Source organism: Eptatretus burgeri, chromosome 5 (genome assembly GCF_056783735.1).
Source record: "Eptatretus burgeri isolate ZD-2024b chromosome 5, Ebu_testis_v1, whole genome shotgun sequence".
Classification (NCBI taxonomy): Eukaryota; Metazoa; Chordata; class Myxini; order Myxiniformes; family Myxinidae; genus Eptatretus; species Eptatretus burgeri.
Window position 1 is genome coordinate 44,215,083 of NC_140965.1, and position 24,738 is coordinate 44,239,820.

Genomic DNA, 24,738 nt, shown 5'->3' on the forward strand with positions numbered 1-24,738 from the left:
GCGGCTCTCGGCAGCGCAGCAGTAAAGAATTGCTTCGGCCCAAACTTACGGCACACACCAAAACGAGATGGCCATAAACATGAAGCGAAAAAGGCTAAAGAGCATTTTATCAATAAAACGTACAACATCGCCCTGTAAAAGGCACAGTTTGGAGGCAAGAAATTTTGTAATCTGTCATCCTCCTGAAAAATAAATGCGAGAACAAAAATAGGCAGGGCTCGCAACATGCCTCTGGCAATTACTCTCCCAGCAGAAACAAATCTGGGCTCACAGGCACCTCTGACAAAGATGTATGAGTCCTTCATCCCCCACACCCCCCCATCAAACAATATGTACCTCTAAAAACCACACCCCTCACCAAAACAGCAATGCTTCTCAGCCTAGACTTCCCTCTTTATCATATATAATGTTATACTCCTCCCCCTCCACAAAAGTGTGGGGGGGGGGGATTTTTTTTTCTTCAAATTTACAGCAATACAAAACAGAAGTGATGTGCGCTCAGCCATTTTAATAACCTATTAAGTTATGACTTCAATTTCATTTTACGTTCATTTTCCTTGGGGAGCACCCAGCTATCTTGGCCAGAGACAGAAATTTAAAACAAGATAAATAGCACCATTAATCCAACCCCTCTCGCTCGCTCTCGCCCAAAATGAGGAGTTATTTTTGCTCAGACCCACATGTAATTAGCTCTTTACGCCCGCTTCGGCGGTCAGAAAACGGCCACGTCTGGAAAATTAAAAAATTGTCTGTAAGTGGGATTTAACACTGTGTCATCTATCTTGATATCCTCCACTGCTTGACAGAGGCATACTTGGAAATGACTGCAAGTGGGCAGGAAAGCCCATCTGGCAGCTACAAGTAATACAAAGGTTTGAGAAATCTCCCCTCGAAACATCCCCTCAGCCCACTCCAACCACCCCACCTCCTTCCCCCACTCTCTTCCATGCTTCCGAAACACATTGACTGAAGGAAACCATGAGACAGGCTTTTCTCCACGTAATACTAGATGTACGAGAATGATTACTGGTCGCCACGTCGTAAAGAAATACTCTGACGATTCGAGAAAAAAAGTGATTGCACTTTAAAAGCTCAAACTATGAAGGTCGATACAAATGTAGTAATGCCTCTTATTTTATTTTTCACGAAATACAATTCCAATGAAAACTAGAAAGCATCTCAAATTGCAAAACCCGTCTGCATCCGCTTTGTACTCGAACTAAACTTGACGAAGACGACAGTCCGATCAACTGTTTCAGAGATATAAAGTTTTTAAATTTTTCCGTATAATCTAAGGTAGCTGCAATACCACATGACCAATGATGTCACAATTACCATTAAAACATTTTCCATGGGTGGTCACTGCTCCTCTGAAAATTTGGGTCAGACAGACAAGTGATTGCTGAGTACATAAAAAAAAGTTTAAAAATAAGAGCAAAAAAAGTCCAAAAATAAAAAATTAAAAAAAAGGTTGAAGAACAACAATAATAATTATTATTGTTATTGTTTTTTTAAATACAATTATTAATTTGTCTTCTCCATATTTCTCATAATAAAGTTTTGTTGAAAATTTGATGAAAAAAAACAAAAGCTCAAAAAAAAAAAGTTGCGGCCCAGACAGAGACACTCAGATTGCAAAAACCCGTCTTCCGCTGCGTATGGGACGGGCTAATTACAGGGAATACGCACACATATGTGGCAAATATGAAGTTATTTTTCCACATGGTCTCCATCAACTGCAATGCACTTTAATGAGCGCATCGATCCGACTCTTGTTTTCCGGTGTCACTGCGATTGCAAGCGAACACTTCAGGCTCGTCGTCCATATCGGCTTCCCTGCTCTTGAAATGCTTTACCCAAAGTCTAACCGTACTCACATATATGGTAGAGAAGCCATACACATGTGAATATCCACTGGAGGAACCACTTCCGCAGTAAGAAATTCAAGAAGAAATTCAGCTGTTCTCTGCTTCATACACACATCCAGCAGGGCAGCCATTTTGAAAGCATGGCGTGGTGATGTCACATGACTGCTCACAGTGCCGCTTAAATGAAAATGGATGGGAGATACAAACCTTTCATTGTGATCTTATCTTGTGTGGCTTTCCGACGACACTTTGGTCACAAAGTGAGAAATAAGAGGCATTACACTTTCGTAACGACCCTCACAATAATGGATTCAGTGCTGCAACTTCAAGAAACATCTAGCAGAATTAGCAAACGTTCCTGAAGTGTTGCAACATCTCATTAATGAAGAAAGCAGGACAAGGCGAAGAAAGCAGGACAAGGCGAAGAAAGCAGGACAAGGCGAAGAAAGCAGGACAAGGCGAAGAAAGCAGGACAAGGCGAAAAAAAAAGAAAGAAATGTATTTCGGGTTAAAGGAACAAAAATAGTTTGAGTAGTTGTTGAGGGAATTAGATCGATTTAAATGCCAGTCAAAAGGAAAATATCATGGCAGAAATTAAAATGAAGAGGTGGAGCTGGGTTAGGCATGTACTGCATATGAAAAACATCGGCACAAAAAGAATGATACACTGGAATCCTGAAGGTAGCAGGAGGATCGGATGATGTAGAGAGAGAGCTCGCTAGCTGGTGGCGTACGATGGAAAAGGAGCTTGAAACCACCTGGACAGCGTGGTACCAGGACAGGCAAAAGTGGTGAGTTCTTCAAAAGACTCCATATGTCCCCATGCATGACAGGATCTTAAGCAAGTAAGCAAACAAATCATGATTCCTTGAGAGGTTTAAACCTGCTTTTGTTAAATCATCCTGTGTATTCAATTATCCATTCCTCACTCCCCCTCCCTTTACCTCCCCACTCCCACCCCACCCCCACCCTCTTCATATTCCCATCAGAGAAGTGACAGCCGATGCTCTTTTTGTAAATGTGCATCATATAGCGCCGCTCCTGGTGGAGGTATTACAGGTCATCCCGTCTAACTCTGGGGGTTTAACGTCCACAAGGATGGCTTCTTCACTAGTGTGTTAGAATTTGACAAGATGGTACAGAGGTATCGAAATCTGTTCAATTCTCAGCAGGACTATAAAACTCTTGGATTGGTGTTTCAGAAGCAGGCCATCAACGAGTTCACCGTCCATCAGATGGACTTTAAGCAATCTACGTCTCTGCAAGCAATGATTGCTGGTGGACGTGAAAGATCCCTCGTTATATCTTAGCAAAGGCTACGTGACTTATCGCCTGCACCCTGGGCAAATCCCCGTCCAAACAGAAGAGTACAACCAGGTCTATTTGATTATGGAAATGCCAACATGGTACACCAATGATCTGTCAGATCACAGAAAAAAGATACATCAGAAGCAATTGAAGTATTACCTTCAATAGACACCACTATTGATTTGTTCCAGATAAGCAGCATCTCCCATTGCTCCCAGGTCTTGAAGACCCAAGGCCATTACATAGGTGATAGATTATATATACACAACACTGAACACTACCACCACCCTCCTTTATGGACGAAGAGTATACTAATTATCCTTCTACTCATCATTGAAAAATAAAAGCTGCAGCACGAGTCAAACAAGATGCTGTTGTACATAGATGAAAACAACATATTTACATGTAAAAATTGGTAAATAAAAACAATGTCACCCGCAGGGTGACCCGTATCTTGCCAAAAGGCGACCACGTGTGACTTCTTTAAGGTCACACTGAGGTGAACAGAGCTGCTATCCACCAGGAGCGACTCCTTGAGGAATATCTGCCTACGAGAGATTCCGATGAGAATCGTTCCACAGAGTAACCATGAAAAATATGCTTTTGCCTCATAACGTCACCAAATGACGTCATAATGTCTCAAGCTTGACATATCTAGAAAGCACTCATCGAGGTGTTCAATTTGAGGTACTACACGATATGGTTCCTAAAACTTGAAAATTTGACCTTGGGGTCAAATATGTTTGACCTGAGGCGCTAACCATGAAGGTCAAGGCCAATCGCCACCAAAAATTAATCAGCTGCGTGCCAGACCATGAACTATATTCCCATGAAGTTTGAAGACGATTCGATCAAAATTACTCAAAAAATAAGGGTTTCGTCGACTCCCCTGATTTGCGACAAAGTGACCTTGACCTTTGACCTTGACCTTCAAAATTTTATGCGCTGAAAGGGACCTCTATAGGCCTCTGATATGCGAAGTTACAAAAATTTCCAATGATAACTGTGCTCTGCAGAGTGATTTATACGTGATTACAGACCAAAAAAAAAAAAACATATGAAGGTCAAGGCCAATGGCCACCAAAAATTAATCAGCTGAGTGTCAGACCATGAACTATCTTCTTATGAAGTTTGAAGACGATCCGATCAAAATTACTCAAAAAATAAGTTTCGTCGACTCCCCTGATTTGCGCCAAAGTGACCTTGACCTTTGACCTTGACTTTCAAAATTTTCTGCACTGAAAGGGACCTCTATAGGCCTCTGATATGCAAAGTTACAAAAATTTCCGATAACTGTGCTCTGCAGAATTTTTTATACGTGATTACAGACAAACAAACAAACAAAAAAAAAAACCATACAAGCTGACTAACATATCTTGCAAAACTTCGTTTTGGCAAGATAAGAAAACAAACTTCTGTAAACAGGTGATGCAGCATGGCAAACTATGTAATTACATCACAAATTGCCTCTTCATGGATAAAGCAACCACAAAGTGAGAAATTCAGGACAATGTAAAACATTAATAAACGAGAAGGGCACTTGGTGGAGCGCAAACCGCCGCCACGTAATGCCTGACCCACGAGAACATATCGGGTCCAATACATTTTTGAAATATCATGCTGTACAGTACTATATCGTTTTTGGGCCCCTCTCTCAATGGTGAAGAATCACTTTAAAAAATAAATAATACACGTATCCACATCCAGATCCGGATCTTTCCCAAAATCGAATCAATTCTTCCTTGTCACACACCCAAACTGTCCAGCAAGTTTCATCTGACTCCGTCCACAACTTTTTGAGATATTGTGTTATATATCGGTTTCGCCCTATCTCTCAATGGTGAAGAATCACTAAAAAAATTCGCAGATCCAGATCTCCACCAAAATGGAACCAATTTGCCCTTGTCACACATGCAACATGTCCACCAAGTTTCATCCAAATCAGTCTTCAACTTTTTGAAATATCCTGCACACAAACAGACAAACAAGCAGATAGACAGACACAGACAGACAGACAGACAGATAGACAGAGAGAAAGGGGTGAAAACATAACCTCCTTCACCTTCGGTGGCAGAGGTTAAAAAGTGTAAAGTTGCAATGCAGTTTACTCTGCAAAATACAAAATGAAACCATGCCAGTAGCAGTATGGTGCAATGTTTTGAGTGAGTCTTCTAGTGGCAACCAAAAGAGCTGGAGAAGAGAAATCTTTTAATTCCATCTCCTAGGTATTGCCTCCGAGCTGCTCAGGAAGCTTCGCACGGCAGGCATATGAGCTAACATGTGCAACGACAAGCGTTGTGGAGCGTGGCAGCGCACGGCGATTCCTCGCCTCCGGAGCTGCCCTGCCCAACCCACTGCTCATCCCACTTTGACTATGACGGATTTTGCCGTCACCCAGTTCGATTGCTATCTCTTTTCAAGCAAGCTCTGGCTAGCCAAGTAAAAATCAGCGCCAATATTGTGGGTGCAGTGCCCCGCGGCTGGACAGCCACACAGCCCACTTCCTTTGAGGCCTGACCCAGGCGAAAGGACCTGCCTTGGCACCATCAGTCTTAATTATGGTGGCAGCGCACAGCCACACAAGGGCCAGGCAAAATCATCTGTCCCATTCACTGCTTGACGCCTGCCATAAACGCTGTGCTTTCAGACTGGGACTGAAACACAGAGACAGACAGACAGAGGGAAGTTCAAGTGTGCACACGTGCTCCATAAAGAAAATGCAGAACACAGACACAGAGGAAGAGACAATAAAAGGCTCAAAATCTCGACAACATCGGTTACACATTTGTGTACAAAAAAGGTCCTGAGTTCAAGCCCCGTTGGCCGCTGAATTAATACACCAGGGTGTTGACTCAGCCTGTCATCCTTCTGAGGTGGGCAAAATGAGTACCAGTGTGTCCTGGTAGAGGGGCACTGCATCAGCGACACAGTCGCGCTTCCAAGAAATGATAGCTACCCCGGCAGCTAAGCTGCCATACGCAAGAAGAAGATGAAGTGTTTATGCAATTTCTTCTAATTCAGGAAGTAAATGTTTATTCACAGACTTTGAACCCAAATTACTTTAGCAGCATCCAAGAGAGTAAAACATAAAACAGGACTATTATATAATTCACACTCTTGGATATTGTGCTGGGATAAAGCAATTTTATGTGCCAGCAAAAACAAAGTGGAAACCTTCATAAGCACGGGAACTAAAATCTTGTCACACAGAACTGCCCACCCAGCTGCAGGAGTGGTGGGAGATGCAGCCATGTGCTTGGCCAAGTGTTTGTTTGCGTGCTCATGTGCGTGTGCTGACCCATGCCAAGTCAAATGTAAGACGCGCAGCGTGCTACTCCTATGGCTCACTCTGGCGACCATGCGAGCCGACCTCATTCCCTGCTGACACAGCTCTGTCGGCGAATTATCAGTCAGTGGTTAATTACCAGGCCGCGCGAGAGGCGCACTCAATGCTGGCCACGCATCAAGGCTTTGAAAAATCGGAGAAAAGGACAGAAATACTTTTACAAAAAGGACAGAAATACTTTTACAAAAAGGACTGCAGATCAGTTAGTGAAAATGTGGGCCACATATGTACTCACGAGCACAATGGTGTATTATTACCTGTGGAGACACACAATGAACAGAGAACCAGGAATTTGAAAAGAAATCAACAAGTGGATTCAACCAGCTTTGGAATAAGATAAAATAAAATGATATTTTTATATATATATATATATATATATATATATATATATATATATATATATATATATATATATATATATATTTATATATATATATATATATATATATATATATATATATATATATATATATATATATATATATATATACAAATATGTATATGTTTTTTTCTGGTCATGTTGAGCACATGGGTGGTGTTTTAACTTAATTATTTCCCCAATGATCTGAGGCTCGTGGAGGAACATGTACATATATTACATACAGCACAAAGGTATTAGTACCCATCAGTACATGTTCACACGAATTAAAAGGACATTAAGCAGTATAAAATAGACAAGCGTAATATGGGACATGAAGCTGGGGTCACTGCATCATGAAGGGGGAACACAAACATATAGAATGAATAATTAGTCTTGCTCCCAAAAAGCTCGTGTCAATCTGCATTGGCAGACAGGTAGAAAATAGACTAAATCAACAAAACGTTAGTGGTATGCTCACTGCCGTGCGAAGCAAGGAGAAACTGACGTTTTGAGCATTAACCCTTCATCGGAGCAAAATAAGAGGTTGGAATCCAAAACCATTTTTTGTTTCGACGAAGGGTTAATGCCCGAAACGGCTTCTCCTCGCTTTCCACGCCAATTAGCATACCTCAATCAACGTCCTGTTGATTTCATGCAGTGGGAGCACCTACATGTCAACTCTGCCAGGAGTCAGAATTTGCAAGACCTGCATCATGAACAAGGATTTACAAAAACTGTTCCTCAATATTCACAGCAGTATGTGCGCTCTGAGGCTAATTTCAGCCATTCTGGATATTTCAAGATCACACGCATACAGACATGACCAAAATAGAACAAAAACAGCAGGAGAAAAACGAGTCCAAAAACAAGAAACGTGCCGTGGGAAAAGCTTGAATTAAAAACTCGATACCATCTAATCGGTGATGCAAATGAACTTGATGTTTTGCTTACTGTTAAAGACGCAGAAAGAAGATCAAAGAGAATCTTAAAAAGCCAATTAGGTCTCCACCCAATCCATTACCCTCAGCTGCGACTGAGATATTACACGTGTAAAGAAAAATATCCAACTTGTCCCAAAAATCTCGTACACCGTTTTCCACTCGGCCTGAGCGCCTCAACGGTAAAGTGTTTACGGGTGCCAGAGATGTGAGCAATATCAAAACTACTTAACCATTCACCATTGCCGATGATTTGCCAACAAACAATGAAACTGGACACTGCTTTCGTTGTCTGTTGGCAAATCATCAGTGATGGTGTGGAAGAAATGACACATCTCCAAAGTTGCAAACACGATACCACATACAATACCAGGAGGAGAGCCTCCCACATTATAAATTGCTTTCTTGTTTCACAAGATCAAATAAATATATCATCACAAAATAGATGCAGCAAAGCGAAATGAAGTTCCATGTATCATCAAAGTAAGCTACGGTCTTGAGATGTTGGTGACTCTCTCAACTTGATTCTTATTTTATATCAAGCGATGGTTGTCAAAGATTTTTTAAGGATGGCAGTCAAGAAAGAGATTCCGTTGTAGTTTGCAAGAGATATCACAATCGTGGAAATGCCCGATAAGGGGTAAACTTTTCATGTTCTTCCGTATTTCAAGTCTATGGAAATACAAACAGCAGCTTCAGCTGACATGGAGACATTCAAAGTGGTACAGTTTCCATTTCTTCAACTTTTTTCAGAAAGTAAACAACAATATCAAAGAATCAAATGTTACTCCTATTGCAGAAAAAGTCAACAAACTCATTATAGCAGGTGCTTTTTCTTCCTTTTTTTTGTTAAAGAATAACTTACGAGCGTGACCGTGACTTGGGAAGCGTTTTGTAGACCGAGACTTGGGAACTCACTGCCTATAGGACTAGGATAATAAGCAGCAGCAGAGGGTAAAAAAGGTGAATAGTCATGGTAATACAAGACAACAAAGTGTTCTTCCATTTCTGCTTTACTTAACTGCATATTTAAATATTCGGCTTTTTTGTGGGGTTGTGGGGGAACTTTGTGCCCACACAACCCCAAAAGTAAAAGGGTCATTAAAAGCCGAGAGAAATACGTAGAAAAGAATACATTTGAAGCAGTATTTATAATAATCAATACGAATGATTTTTGTATTTGTACAAAAGATTCCCATGTAATAAACAGTATGGTTTAGCAAAGGCAAAAAAAAAAAGTTTTTAAACATTACTTCCTGCCCATCACTGGCCACATTCATTTTTATCCTGGAACAAACATTTTGAGAAGTAAAAAATGTCACCACAAAAGGCTTTATAAGTGAAATGTATTGAATTTTCACAATAAAGCATGAACCAACAGTACATGAACTGCAAGTGCATGAATAATCCATCCATCCATTGGGACCATACTCTGTACAGAGCGTCCGTGCTGTCGAAGCAGTCTCCTGGGCTATTGGGCACAATCCTGGACGGGTTGCCACTCCGACGCAGGATACTCGAATGGCTCAATCATCCCAGCAAGCAGGTACTCATTTTGCCGACCTCGGAAGGATGACAGGCTGAGTCAACCCTAATCAATCATGTATATATATATATATATATATATATATATATATATATATATATATATATATATATATATATATATATATATATACATATACATATATACATATATACATATATACATATATACATATAAACATATACATACATATATACATATACATACATATATATATATTGCTTTTTATTTTAAATACAATGGTGAATCTCTTGCAAATACAGCGAGTGAAGGAGGGGGGAATTTCATTCAAAAGTGAGTGAGTTATGTTTTCAGGAAACAACTGCTTCCACTTACTTTTAAGCACAATAGCATAAGCTGGATATCAATTAGAACCAAGGAAAGAAAAAAAAAAGCTGATTTAAAAAAAAAAAAAATTCAGGAAAGTTGCTTTTATGTGTCTCTAACACCATGGAGTAGTCCCCAAAAATCCCACTTCAGAAAAATAAATAAATAAATAAATAACTCAGAATCCAAGATGGCCACCATCACAATTTGTGAATATCAGGAAAACACCAAGAGCCGTAACTTTGGTATTGCTTGTCATAGGAAGATGATTTTGGGGTCGAGACCCAGGTTTTGGGGGTATGAAGAATTCTAAAGAACCTCAGAATTTCAGGATTTTTGGAATGAAGAATTCAAAGGACCCCCGTTTGAGTGAAGTGCATATCAATCGCCTTCATGCTGTGCACAAGATGCTTCTCACCGGTGAGTGTACCACTGATATTGTGCTGAATGAGGTGGTGGTCCGACAACCAACTTAAACTATAGACGATCTGATGGCAGATGCAGCCAGGCAAAGTCGCACTGGCAAATTGTGGTTAGAATATGGAAAACACATTGGAGTGCTATTGCACTTCATTCGAGCAGAGCAGACAGGAGATTTGGATCTGCATCTTCATGCCATCAGTGAAATAATCCCAATTTTCCATGCTGCAGGTGATCTCACTTGTGCAAAAATCCAACCATCTCTACCTTGATAATCTGAAAGACAATGTGTGAGCTCATTGGCAAGGACAAGTTCCGTAAGCTAACCGAACTAAGGTTACTTTACTAGTAAAAGAACAGAAAAGTTCTGCAGTGGAAATTTTACAGACCAGACTATCGAGCAAGAACTGATGCGATTGTTGAAGACAACCGGAGGTCTGGCTCATGGTCGGGGAATTTCTGACTGCACTCTGACCAGATGGGTCCATGTCACACTTCGCTGGGCACCTTTTTCTGCAACATGCTCGAGGAGGTCTGTGGTGTTCACAGTCACACATCTGACCAGCACGTCAACTTGTGTGCCTGCGGCACTGTTCGAGACTATGGGACTTTCGTAAAATGGCTTTATGTCCATTCTCCCTTGTTGCACCAGGAGCATGATGCCCTCGTTTCCATCTCTGATGGGGTTGTCATAGATAAGGCAGTGAATGCAGACGAAATATATGCAGTCGATAAAGCAAAAGCAGAAGTGATGACAGGCCACAACCAAGCTGACATCAAGTTGAAGCGTAAACACAGAGTTTCCCTCCATCAACGGTGCAAAAAAGTCAAGCCTCGGTCCGCGGACAGGAAGTGGAGGTCAACACCACTCTCTTCATGCATGTGACATTTGTAATCAAGCACAAAACAGAGATGCAAGAGTACCTGTGCTTTGAGTTCAGGAAGCAGCCTCCAGTCCTATTTGACAAAGGGATAATGCACAAGAACACCAAAAGTGTCCTCACAAATATCTTGAAATTAAAGGTGAATTTTCATTCAGAAATTCTCCAGAACACACAATCCGTCCTTGATGAAGGTCATCTTTTGCAGAGCGTGCCTTGGCTCATTGGTGCCACATATGACCTGGTGTGCAACACATACATGGCACATGTCCTCAACAATTATGACCCTGAATCCATTGCCTTTTTCGATGGATATGGTTGCGCAATGTCCACCAAAGCAGCAGAGCAGCAGAGGTAAGTAAACCAGAATGTCTCTACAGATATCATCTTTAAGCTTGGTATGATGACAACCACCTCTCAAAAAGCTTTCTTGGAAAACGGCAAGAACAAAGAAAGGCTCATCACAAAATGTCACCAAATTTGAGGGCAATGGTGTGGTGAGCTAGCGGAGCACTGCAGATGCTGATTACCATAGTGCTCAAACTGAAATGACAACTCACGATGAAGTTGTGCATAGGTGAGCTATTTCTCTGAAAGTTATATGGGGCAGTTTGATGTACCTCTGCAGACAAGCATCGTTACACATGGTACATGAGGCGAGTCAGCAGAACCTCATTCAGCCAGGTTCCAATGAGAAAGCTTTCCATCAACTTCAGCGGCTGCAAAGTACCACTCCTACAGAGCACACTCAACACTACAAAAATGGTCAGGAAACGAGTTGTCTCCTAACGAGATGGGATGCTACTTCCGGTGCACACTGACCGACAGTGGCACCAGAAAGTGTACTACACATCGTATCATGTGGGTGCAAGGGAGGCTGCCAAAAGAAATGAAGTTGCCACAAGGCTGGTTTATTCTGCACCCCCATGTGCACTTTGTATATCTGGCAAACATGCATCAATGCCTGTCCCACTGACGATTCTCCTGATCTATGGTATGAGTATGTTGCACCTTCCAGTGGTATTAGTAGATTACACCTTCCATTTTCTGTCTGGCATAATTGAAGATATTTTGCTTAAATTTCCAAGTTATACTACAAATGTCATCCTCAAATTGAAATTCTGAGGGCTCCTTTGAATCCCTCATATCACCAAACCTGGGTATAGACCCCAAAATGATCTTCTTATGACAAGTAATAGCAAAGTTATGGCTCTTTTAGTATTTTCCTGATATTCGCAAATTGCGACGGTGGCCATCTTGGATGTTGAGTTTTCCTGAAGTAGGATTTTTGGGGATTTTACACCATTATGTTAGAAAGACATGAAAACAACTTTCCTGAAAGAAAAAAAAAAATCAGCTCTCAACTTTTTTTCTAAGCTTTAAAATAATGCTCCTGTGCCATTTCAGTACACGGTCATTACAACTGACTAAAAATTGTTCCAATTTTATGAAGAATAATAAAGGCATTTATGCCTCTCAATTAAAATCCAATTTTCTTTTTCTGGCAATTGATACAAATATCAAAACCAGAAGGATTTTTCACACAAGATGGGAGAGCGTTTGATATGTTTGAAACATGGATCCAAGGTTCATAGTGGAGCTTGGATATAAAACAAGAGCAAAACTAGAACGGCACGTGGTAGAGCACATATTGTTGTGGGCTGGGGTTCGGTGGCGATAAACGACCACTTGGGGGAGCAGTGGAGTCGTCTCTCACCGAACACCCGGAATTTATGTCGTAACTCTCGGATAAGTCCGAAAGGTCACAGGTCCCTTAGCGGACCATGGTCGCCAATATTTCGACGGCGTGGGGTAGAGTTAATTGCCAAATTTCAATGTACCTAAGTAACCACGCAGTCTTACTACCGGGGAAACCACACCCTCGATGGGCTCTGTCGATCAGGGTCACTCTAACGACCTCGGTCCAGTATAACCGAGCAGAATTACCAGAGTCCGTCGGACCCAAATAAACTCATCGGACTCATCGGACTCGTCGGACTCATCAATGATCTCTCGGACTCTCTGGAAAATCCTCTATTTCTCTTTGCCGATGACTCCACCCTCTGCCGTACCATCTGTCATCCCTCAGACCGGCAAGCAGCAGCCTCTTCGCTCACTGCAGATCTGGATAAAATCACAAACTGGTCCAACACGTGGAACATGTCTTTCAATCCAGACAAATCTCACACTCTCACTATGTCTCTTCGAAAGGACCGTTTACAAAACCCCCCCATCCACTTTCTCAACAATCCTCTGGAAGAAGTCTTTTCTTTCAAGCTTCTGGGTCTCACTATCTGCCATGACCTTTCCTGGGAAAGTCACATTTCCAACCTTGCCTCAAAAGCCAGTCGCCGACTGGGAATCCTCCGTCGTGCAAAGTCCTTCCTCGGCCCTCTTGAGCTCCTGACCACTTACAAAGCTTTTGTCCGTAGCCTGATGGAGTACTGCTCTCCCCTCTGGGCTGGTGCTCCTGCCTCCCACCTTTCTCGACTTCACGCTGTCGAAACCAGGGCTTTTAAGATCATTGGCATCTCCCGCAATGAAGCTGAGTCTTTGGGCCTCTCACTCAATCACCGCAGGTTGGTCGGTGGTCTTTCTGTCTTCTACCGACTCCTCTCCAGCCTTGCCCCCCTGCTCTCTCTGCGATTTGTCCCAACCACATTTCCACAGGGCGCTCAAGGTCCGCCAACAACCCCCTTCTGGTAAAACTACCAAAATCACGAATCACTGCTCATCTTCACTCTTCCATTCCTCTTTTTTCCCGCCTTTGGAATAAACTTCCTCACTCTATTCTTTCCCATTCTTCCCTTCAGGCTTTCAAAACAGCTGTTCACCACCACCTCTTATCTTCCCCCATCTAAATCCTCGATCTTTTCTACCCCCGATAATCCACCCAAGCCCACTTCCTTCAATTCTCCTGCTTTCCTTCCTGAAAGTCCCTTTAATGTCCATCTTCCCCTCGCCATGTTCCCCGTCCCATCCCCATCCCTCTCCCTTCCACAGTTCACCTGTGTCTGTTCCCCAATGTTTTGTCCCTTCCACTCCCGCCCCTCTTGTCTCATGCCTCCTTGCTGTGAGTTGTGTGTTAGCTCTCATACGAGCCTCGACCAAGGTATACAAAAAAAAAAAAAAAAAAAAAATCTACGGCACGAACGGCCTTCCTACTTCTCAATATGCACCATGCTAGGCCAATGAAAGAAAGCACAGAAAACGAGCTGGTACATTCAACAGGGGTTTATTTATAAGGGAGGGGGACACAGAGAGCAGAGTTAAACCGACTAAAAGCAATGCAGGTATGTACAAGGCACTTAAACAATTCTACTTAACAGACTGGCGCCACGCGACACACGCACGCATGCACGCACACACACAAAGGAATTGGGCCGGCCGGCCTTTATTGAGGCCTCCAGCTCGGAAGGAAAGGCGAGCCGAAGGCCAGGGTCTGGCTTGCACCTGTCCGCCTCGTGCGGTGTACGACGATGTGGTCACGTGGCAGGACTCGAACTCACAGCTTTCATGCAGCGCCAAGCACCAGGGACCGCGCTCTCCAACCACCCACTCACTAATGAACCAAGACCAAGGAGAATATCAGAGACGACGATGACCCAGGACCAGACGAAACCAGCCAGCACCAAGACCCGCGACCCCCAAGACGACCAACCTCCCCAGCCTGGCGTTCCTTTATATCTTTCTTGTCTGGGGTGAGAAAAATCACCATCTGAGGCGGTCTCCACCCTCATTGGCCGGGGTGTCGTGGGAAAGTCACCCTCTGTGGCCATCTCAATGCTCATTGGCCGGGGTGTCGTGGGAAAGTCACCCTCTGTGGCCATCTCAACCCTCATTGGCCGGGGTGTCGTGGGAAAGTCACCCTCTGTGGCCATCTCAACCCTCATTGGCCGGGGTGTCGTGGGAAAGTCGCCCTCTATGCGTGATTGGACAAGGGGTGGAGTCGGAGCTGAGGCGATGAAAATCTCCGCCCACGTACGTGGTCGAATGCACGTGGGCAATGGTGTCGGTGTGCGAAGTAAAGTGAAGATTTGTTGTAAAAGAAACTTCGCAGCACACACATGTAATTCCCGTTAGACACAGGTAGGGGACCCTAACTATAAACACATACTTATCGTGATAACTAAACTTGGGGACTGCTGTCTGTCTGTCTGTCTGTGTGCACAAGGCTTCCAAATTCGTAACAATACCTCCACCAGGCTGAACAGTTTTTGTTTTGGATCCCCACCAATAGGCCGGATCTTCACTCGGAGCTGAACCAAAATCTAATCGGCTTATTCTTGTCACCTACCCAACTCATCCACCAAGTTGTCATAATCCATCCACAACTTTTTGAAATATCGTGTTATGTATCGTTTTCACCCCATCTCTCAATGTTGAAGAATCTCTTGAAAAATAAAAAATAAAACTCAGATTTTCTGGATTTTCACCAAAATTGAATCAATTCATCCTTGTCACAGAACCAACCTGTCTACCAAGTTTCGTCAGAATCCACCTCACAATCTTCTCACAGGCAAACAAACAGTAAAAGACAGACAGAGGTGAAAAAAATAACCTCTATCCACCTTTGGTGGTGGAGATAACAAAGAAAAGAACAGCCACCAGTGTCATTTAACATACATTACAAAGACATAAGTAGAAAATGAACAAACACAAATGGCATTTGAGATTTCAACATGGGTTCCCCATGTTATGTCATGATCCAGTAGTCCAGATGAGGAAATGCAAAACAATTTTCCACATTTTTAAAATAAGAACAAAAATAACAAGTATGGTCACCTTTGCATGACCATGTGGTTGCCAATCCCAAATTTCCCTGAACACATATAGTCAAACCACAAAATGTAGACTTGGCATCACGTATCCACTGACTGAACAGAGTCTCCCTGAAAATTATGTAAGCCAGCAGGACCTTACATATTTAAAAATATAATCCAATAACGACATGGCAAGTCTTCCGAGACGAGGTAATTTCCAAAAGCATAAGGTGCATTCACAGAAGTGCTAGGCCAGAGTAAATCCATAGTTTCAACAACTGAGGTCTCTGTAGAACATACAAGTTAATAAGTCTCAACTTCAGAAGAATTACTCCCTCTGGAACCATGGATTAGTAATGCAGAGTAAGTTGGTGAACACAGCACAAGCATTTAATTCAGAAAAACACAATTGGCATCATGAAAAATCTATAATTGGAGATTATACAATTTGCAACAGTCAGAAAGGGATCATGGAAGGTATGAGGTAGCCTGTGCTTCACAAATCTATTCAAAAGTTTTAAAGACTTAAAAAGATGGGTGGGTGAAGGCAGTGCAGTAGATTTGACTCTCACCTCTTCTACCTGCTCGCTGGCCTCACAATCCCAATTTCAGCCCCTGCACTCAATTCAAAACAACTCTGCCAGACAGGTTCACCAGACCTCCAGCTCTTTTGCCATAATCCTTCATCATCCACTGCTGCTTTTAAGCTTCCAGATACACGACAAAATACCGATTCCAACTTTCAGTCCTAGTCATCGTGCTCCCCCTTCACCTGTCCGGCCTTACTTCCACATCTTGTTACCTGCTCTTCCATTTTTGTTCCAGCATCTTCTCTCTTAAAATTACATACATTTGGAACACCCTAACACTATTCCTCTGCCAAAATGCCTTCATCTTCACCTTCAAATCCCACCTCTAAAAACTTATATTTTCCAACTCCACATACCAAAATCATTCCCAGACCCCAAATGCCAGGGTCTCCCTTCTTCCTCTCCATCAGGCACCTGTCCATACTTGTAAAGTGCATTGAGGCATAAGGGACAAGGGCAAAAATGGTTTAAGGTGTGCATATATTTTCTCCACACTGGCTGGTATGAGCTTGATGCTGTGGTTGCTCATACTTGTCGACCCATTGGTGGCATTTATGTCAAACAACACATAGCATGAGTTTAATGAGGTCTTCACCCCACATTAGAGCATTTTAGGTTTTCAGTAAGATAATGATGCCGAAACATATTTCATCATTTCCTTTCCCTCACACGGGTTCAAATATAGTGTTCACATCGAAGCGTGCTCGGCTCATCGTAAGGGCTGATAGAGTGCAGCACTGTTTTGTGTGAATGAAGTAGAGAGAGTATCGCATCAATTCTGGGTAAATTACGATTTGAACATTCGATAAACTTTGTACAGTAAAAAGCCATGAAAGAGTTATTCAATTTTGCCCAAGACATCCAGCTGGTTTACTTCAATTTTACCAATTTCCCCCTACAATTATATAATCTTCCTATATCTGTTTCCCCACCAATGCACTTTTAAAAGAAATAAAGCAAAAACTGCTTCTTCCCCAGGGATATATACATACATATTGCATCCATCTATATATTACTAAAAATGTCATCATGTATGTATGTATGTATGTTCCCGAAATACAGCTAAAACGGTACCGGATAGCACAAAAATTTTAGGGCCATCTTACTCACCATTCTCCTGGTGAGTGCAGTATCAGTATTGGTGTGCAGTATCAAGTTTCGTTTAAATCGGGCAACGAAAAAATTATTTTAAAAATCAATTCCAGATACAGTCAAGTACTCTTCAGGATTATTTGATCAATGCAAACAACCACAGCATTATAGTTGGCTGGAGCTATATTTTTTTACGATTTTTTCATCAACCGCTGTCACAACAGGAACCCAATGGCTTCACAGGTCATATATATATATATAGTCATGCGCCACATTACGACATTTCGGTCAACGACGGATCGTATATACGACGGTGGTCCCATAAGATTATAATGGAGCTGAAAAATTCCTATCGCCTCGTGATGTCGTAGCGCTGCCAGTGATATAAAAGTACAGTATTCCCCTGACCGTCTAACCGTATTCCCCTGACCTTACTCCTCCAGACTTCTTCTTGTGGGGGTATCTCAAGGACAGGATCTATGGAAACCCTAGGCCTCAGACTCTTGATCAGCTGAATGAAAACATCCACCGAGAAATTCAGAACATTCCTCAGGAAACGTTTCCCAAAGTGATGGAGAACATGACAACGCGTTTGCAGGCAGTGATCGGACAACGTGGAGCCTACGTCGAACATGTGGTCCAAAAGAAAACGACGATTCTATACCAAAATTTAAATTTTGACATTGGTACAATAAACTTCAACCTTTCAGCTTTCTATCCAGCCATACATCTTTTTTAAAAATATGTTATGACCATCCTCTTTGCAGATGAAAAGTTGTATATTTTTTTTGGGACACCCTATATATATATATATATATATATATATATATATATATATATATATATATATATATATATATATATATATATATATATATATATATATATATATAGTCATGCACCGCATTATGACGTTTCGGTCAACGACGGACCACATATATGACAGTGGTCCCATACGATTTATAATGGAGCTGAAAAATTCCTATCGCCGAGTGATGACGTAGCTGTCGTAGCGTTGCCCATCGTTTCAACGTACAATATAGCACATACAATTATGTACAGTACATAATACTTGATAATGATAAAAAACAATGTTACTGGTTTATGTATTTACTTTACTGTACTTTTTATCATTATTTTAGCGTGCACTCTTTCTACTTATAAAAAAAAAAGTTTACTGTAAAACAGTGTGCCGTGTTACGCAGCAGCCTCATACATCTCGTGTTTAACGCGTCTCTTGATTGCATCATTTTTCCGTGTGCTTGATTTAATCTCGTGTTGTTTTGTTCATAATGGCCCCCAAGCGTTCATCAAAAAGTTTAAGAAAATTCAAAAAGTTTATAAAGGTAAAATTTACAGTCAGCTAAGGTCAATATATTATTGAAGAAAGAAAAATATTTTTTATAAATCTAGTTTAGCCTAAATGTACAGCGTTTATAAAATCCACAGTAGTGTACAGTAATGTGCTAGACCTTCACATTCACTCCACACACACTGACTGACTCACCCAGAGCAACTTCCAGTCCTGCAAGCTCCATTCATGGTAAGTGCCTTATACTAGTGTACCGTACCGTTTTTATCTTTTATACCGTATTTTTACTGTACCTTTTCTTTGTTTAGATACACAAATACGTACCATTGTGTTACAATCACCTGAGTATTCAGTTCAGTAACATGCTGTACAGGTTTGTAGCCAAGGAGCAATAGGCTATACCATATAGCCTCGGTGTGTAGTAGGCTATACCATCTAAGTTTGTGTAAGTACACTCTACGATGTTCGCACAATGACGAAATCGCTTAACGACGCATTTCTCAGAACGTATCCCCGTCGTTAAGTGGTGCATGACTGTATATATATATATATATATATATATATATATATATATATATATATATATATATATATATATATATATATATATATATATATATATATATATACATATTCTGGTTGGAAATCGGATTATAAGCTGTCTGACACGGAAAGGTTTGCGTTGAGCCCCCAAGCATGCATCACATGTAAATGGCAAAAGCAGTCAATATATAAATGAAAAACAAAGACCTACTCACATCTCTCACCTGTGAATATAGGGAAGAACCAATTAGCTCTCACCTAATCAATGAAACCCAGATGGCTTGGATTATAGAAATAAATTGACTCTTTCCAGTGGTGCATGTTTCTGTCTGTGCTGTCACTGATGATTCACCAATAAGCGATGAAACCGATCCGGCACCTGAGGGGTGTGTAGCATTGGGATTCTCATGTGTGTACCATTTGTGAATGCCTCTGCAGCTGTGGAGGAACTCTGGGAAGGGTTTGAAATGGCAAAGGGCTTACCTTGTGTCACCTTTCATGGTTGCTTTATGCAGCTTCTTCGGCTCGAAGAGCATGGTAGGAAGTCAATTTATTTATATAATCCTTGCCACCTGGGTTTAATTGATTTGGTGAGAGCTAATTGGTTATTCCCTCCATTCACAGTTGAGAGATGTGTGTGCATGTCTGTTTTTCACATACAATACATAAAATACAACCCAATCAATATCTACCTGGAAATTGTGGCGTGTGGTCGGCCATTTGTTTAGTGTGGTACAAGTCATCACTTATGCACAGTCTTGTGTTCCAGTGATTACGTAGAGGTAAAGCAGAGGTAGATGTCTACTTATTCAACTTTGCAATCCTTGGATTTCTTTGCAGTGACAGACTTGGCATTTTTACCATGTTACCATTTCCAGTACCAGCAAATAAAAAATTTCAACAAACATGGGGAAAATTAGAGAAAACATTTCATTTTCCAGAAAATAGCCTCAAGGCAACTAGTGGACATCAAAAGTTAAAAATAACAGCAAGAGACATTCCAAACTCACCTCCAGAAACAACGTTCAGCCAAATATCTTTGTTGTCCGACTCGTACTCATCGTCCAGCAACATCCAGCTGTGCACTGATGACGAGTCCTCATCGCTACTTTGGAGTTCAAGTGCCACATCAGACTGTTGAACACACTTCCCAGCTTTTAGGCACTTGCCCTTATCACCAGCAACTCTCTTTTCTCTTCTGGGTTTTTTTTTTTTGGCTGCATGTACAACTTCGTTCTGCTCTTTACTCGTATCCAAAGGCTCTGTCAAATGAACATTTTGATCACCAAACTCCTTGGAACATTCTTCAGGTATGGGGGAAACTTTTTCTTTACACGTCACATCTTCAACAGTGGATATTTCCTTTTCTGACACATACATTATCACACTTGTATCCGAATCGATAACTATTGCACTGCTGTCTTCCGAATCCAAACAAATAATATCTGGCTTGTGAAACATAAATGGTGATTTTTTGGATGATTGAGAACTGTTGATGGAACATGTAAAGTCATTGCTGGTGTGGCCTTGTTTTTTTACTTGTTCAGAGCCTTCTGTTTTGTCAGAATCCTCAGGCTTTTCATAAATCCCAAGGTCTTGCGCATAATGCATCAAGCCATAGAGATTGAATTCAGCCTCGCTGTCCACATCAGACTCACTCGATGAACGTGATGTTCCCTGGTACAATGCATCTTCGAAAACCTCCGCATCCTCATAACCGCCAAACATTGTCACGGTCAATCAAAATCCTGCCACTTGTGACAGTTAACTCCACAGCCAACTCACTGGAAGCAAGAAAAGCAACATTAATGCAACAGCTTAACAATGGATTGACACATCCCAACTGGCACTGTGACTTCTGGGGCATAGTGTGAATGTGACCAAAGCACGAGGCAAAAAGCCCATTTCCATTAAGAATTTGTGGAGAAGATACAATGGTAACTTTGAAAAATAATTAAATACAAATGCACACAAATATTTACTTTTTCTTCCAAATGTTCAGCTTGCGCGCACGCACGCACGCACGCACACCTGGTAGTTCTCCGTTCGCTGATGGATACTCTGAGACCTGGTAGTTCCCTGTTCACTGATGGATACTCTGAGACCTGTTAGTTCCGCGTTCGCTGGTGGATACTCTGAGACCTGTTAGTTCCGCGTTCGCTGGTGGATACTCTGAGACCTAGTAGTTCTCCGTTCGCTGGTGGATACTCTGAGACCTGTTAGTTCCCCGTTCGCTGGTGGATACTCTGAGACCTGTTAGTTCCCCGTTCGCTGGTGGATACTCTAATACCTGGTAGTTCTCCGTTCGCTGGTGGATACTCTGAGACCTGGTAGTTCTCCTATCGCTGGTGGATACTCTGAGACCTGGTCGTTCTCCTATCGCTGGTGGATACTCTGAGACCTGGTAGTTCCCCGTTCGCTGGTGGATACTCTGAGACCTGGTCGTTCTCCTATCGCTGGTGGATACTCTGAGACCTGGTAGTTCCCCGTTCGCTGGTGGATACTCTGAGACCTGGTAGTTCCCCATTCGCTGGTGGATACTCTGAGACCTGGTAGTTCCCCGTTCGCTGGTGGGTACTCTGAGACCTGGTAGTTCTCCTTTCGCTGGTGGATATTCTGAGACCTGGTAGTTCCCCGTTCGCTGGTGGATACTCTGAGACCCGGTAGTTCCCTGTTCGCTGGTGGATACTCTAAGACCTGGTCGTTCCCCGTTCGCTGGTGGAACTCTGAGACCCGGTAGTTCTCCTATCGCTGGTGGATACTCTGAGACCCGGTAGTTCTCCTTTCGCTGGTGGATACTCTGAGACCTGGTAGTTCCCCGTTCGCTGGTAGTTCCCCGTTCGCTGGTGGATACTCTGAGACCTGGTAGTTCTCCTATCGCTGGTGGATACTCTGAGACCCGGTAGTTCCCCGTTCGGTGGTGGATACTCTGAGACCTGGTAGTTCTCCTATCGCTGGTGGATACTCTGAGACCCGGTAGTTCCCCGTTCGGTGGTGGATACTCTGAGACCCGGTAGTTCCCCGTTCGGTGGTGGATACTCTGAGACCTGGTTGTTCTCCTATCGCTGGTGGGTACTCTGAGACCCGGTAGTTCCCCGTTCGCTGGTGGGTACTCTGAGACCTGGTAGTTCTCCTATCGCTGGTGGATACTCTGAGACCCGGTAGTTCCCCGTTCGGTGGTGGATACTCTGAGACCTGGTAGCTCCCCGTTCGGTGGTGGATACTCTGAGACCTGGTAGTTCTCCGTTCCACCTTCTGAAACCCACCCACGTGTGGAGATAGAAAATGAATCTCTCAAACACACACACACACACACACACACACACACACACACACACACACACACACACACACACACACACACACACACACACACACACACACACACACACACACACACACACACACACACACACACACACACACGACACCACTCACAATAATTCGTGAACACATAGAAGGCAGAACAAGAAATGAATTCCCAACCGACTCGTGCCACCATGATCTAAACTACCAAGATACGCAATAACAAAACGCCGGAATAACAGCTCAACAAAACCCAAACAGGAAGTATCAAAAGCACGCAGCACTGTTCGAACCCAACTCACAGCAGGCCCGGTTAAACACGTGTGAACCTCTTGCTTGCGCTCGGATCGCCGTGGAAACGTGAAGCGAGGGCGAGAAGCCTCAATAACTCTCTGACAAACTGCGCACTTGTCTTGCAGCGGCCGAATAACATATTTAATCGACTATTTGACCCATACCGGAACAGTATAACTGAGGCGTGCGAGTGCAAGCACGCGGAATACACTGCGCATGCGCATTGACCTGCGAGGGGTCACGAGGTACGTGATGACGTCAGTTTCGCGTGTTTTTTTTTTATCAGTGTACTGTACAGTATATGTTTCCTTCCTTATATGTACTGTACAGTCTATGTTTCCTTTCTTATATGTACTGTACAGTACATCCTTCCCAATATGTTTCAAAGAATTTTCAACGCAGGATGATTTTTATAAGCCCATCAAAGCTTGCGCCGGTATTGCCAACCGATGGTTGTTTGTCCGTGCTCTATCCTTTTCAATGCCAAACATCAAGCAAGGAAGCAGCACCAACCAAGGGTTGAAAGCGCCGGCCTTCCACACTCGAACCGTCCATTACGCTACCGAGTCTGGTTAAAAAATCATTGGAGCAGGATGATTTACTTACTAGGCCCGGTGTTGGCTTAACGGTTGAGGTGGCTGGATCTGGATCTAAAGATCTTGGGGTCTTGAGTTAAAGCCCCTGTCGTGCCTTGAAAGAACACCGGGTGGATCGACTCGGCCTGTCATCCTTCTGAGGTCGGAAAAATGAATACAGTACCAGTTTACTGGGAAAAGGGGCACTGCAGCAGCGCTCCCAGCAGTGATGCAACCAGCAGCCATAGGCTGCGTACAAAGTAACATAAACAAATAAAAACAGGTTCTTACTGGATTTTGAAACTTCAAAATGAAACGTCATTTTGCCAACCCCAGAAGGATGGCAGGCAGAGGCATGCATGGATACATACATACATACATACATACTGTTGTGGTTACCAGATTCGCAAACCACCATTCAGGTCCCTTAGGTGAGGTATCTCGGCAAGTGCATGTGTAGTTAGGCCCAAACCCGTTGCCTAGTGGGAATAAATGTTATTCATGCGTGCTGCGACTCTTCAGGATAGCCGTTTTTCTTTTACTATCTTTATTTTGGACCAACCGCCATGATTACCACCACAACCACAACATCAACCACCAACCACAACGCCGCTTCACCACAACCGCCACGACCTTCACGTCACACCTCGCAACCGTAGCACCGCCACCGTTCTTGCCCCGCTGTGGGTACCGGTGTTGGACTCGTGCAGGGCGCACGTTGAACAGCGTGTACAAAATCACGGATTTTGTGCTTCAAAAACGGATCAAAAACGACACACGCCCACTTTTTGCCGTCCAATCGGTGAGCGAGGGGCGATTTGGCCCCGCCTCCAGAACGATCGATATATGCAAATTTGTGGATCAAAAAGCCTTCACGCCCACTTTTTCTCGGGCCAATGGGGAGCGAGGTGAAAGGTCGAAGGGAGGGGGTCAAAGGCGAAGCTACGGGGGGATAAAAGGACGGTGTTCGTGAGTCAGCAGAGTGAGAAGAGTGTGGAAGTCTGGAGCCTGAAGCCTGCAGTAGCTGGAGAAGCTGAAGAGAGTCGAACGAGGAGAGCCCAAAGAAGAGTCCAGAGTCGGAGAGTCCAGAGGCGGAGAGGCGGCAGCGGCGAAGGCAGACGAGGGGTGCTCGCGTCGGTGCCGGGAGCTGCACGCCCGAGGGAGGCCGGCAGCGCGACCTGGCCGAGGTGGAGACGCACACCAGGGATAATAAAGATCCTCTATACCCCGAGCATCAGCAACCCCCTCCTGTTTCCCCCCGCGCTGAG

The 24,738-nt window shown here is 43.1% G+C and overlaps 1 protein-coding gene across 7 annotated transcripts in view; it reads right to left on the bottom strand.

Annotated features, from left to right (window-relative positions):
• The window catches only part of ZCCHC7 (zinc finger CCHC-type containing 7), a 430,079-nt gene extending 406,560 nt beyond the window's left edge, over positions 1 to 23,519 (bottom strand). For 2 of the 7 annotated variants that reach the window (XM_085881651.1, XM_085881649.1), the window contains exons 1-2: positions 22,904 to 23,127; positions 20,306 to 21,079 (exon numbers count right to left, since the gene is read on the bottom strand). In XM_085881651.1, the coding sequence (XP_085737777.1) occupies positions 20,306 to 21,023 (718 nt within the window). In that variant the 5' untranslated portion in view covers positions 21,024 to 21,079; positions 22,904 to 23,127. Of the gene's footprint in view, positions 1 to 20,305; positions 21,080 to 21,326; positions 21,519 to 22,903; positions 23,132 to 23,501 lie in introns of those variants that run through there. The other 5 variants (XM_085881648.1, XM_085881650.1, XM_085881646.1 and 2 more) reach the window with 5 other exon arrangements.
• Between the last annotated feature and the right edge of the window lie 1,219 nt (positions 23,520 to 24,738).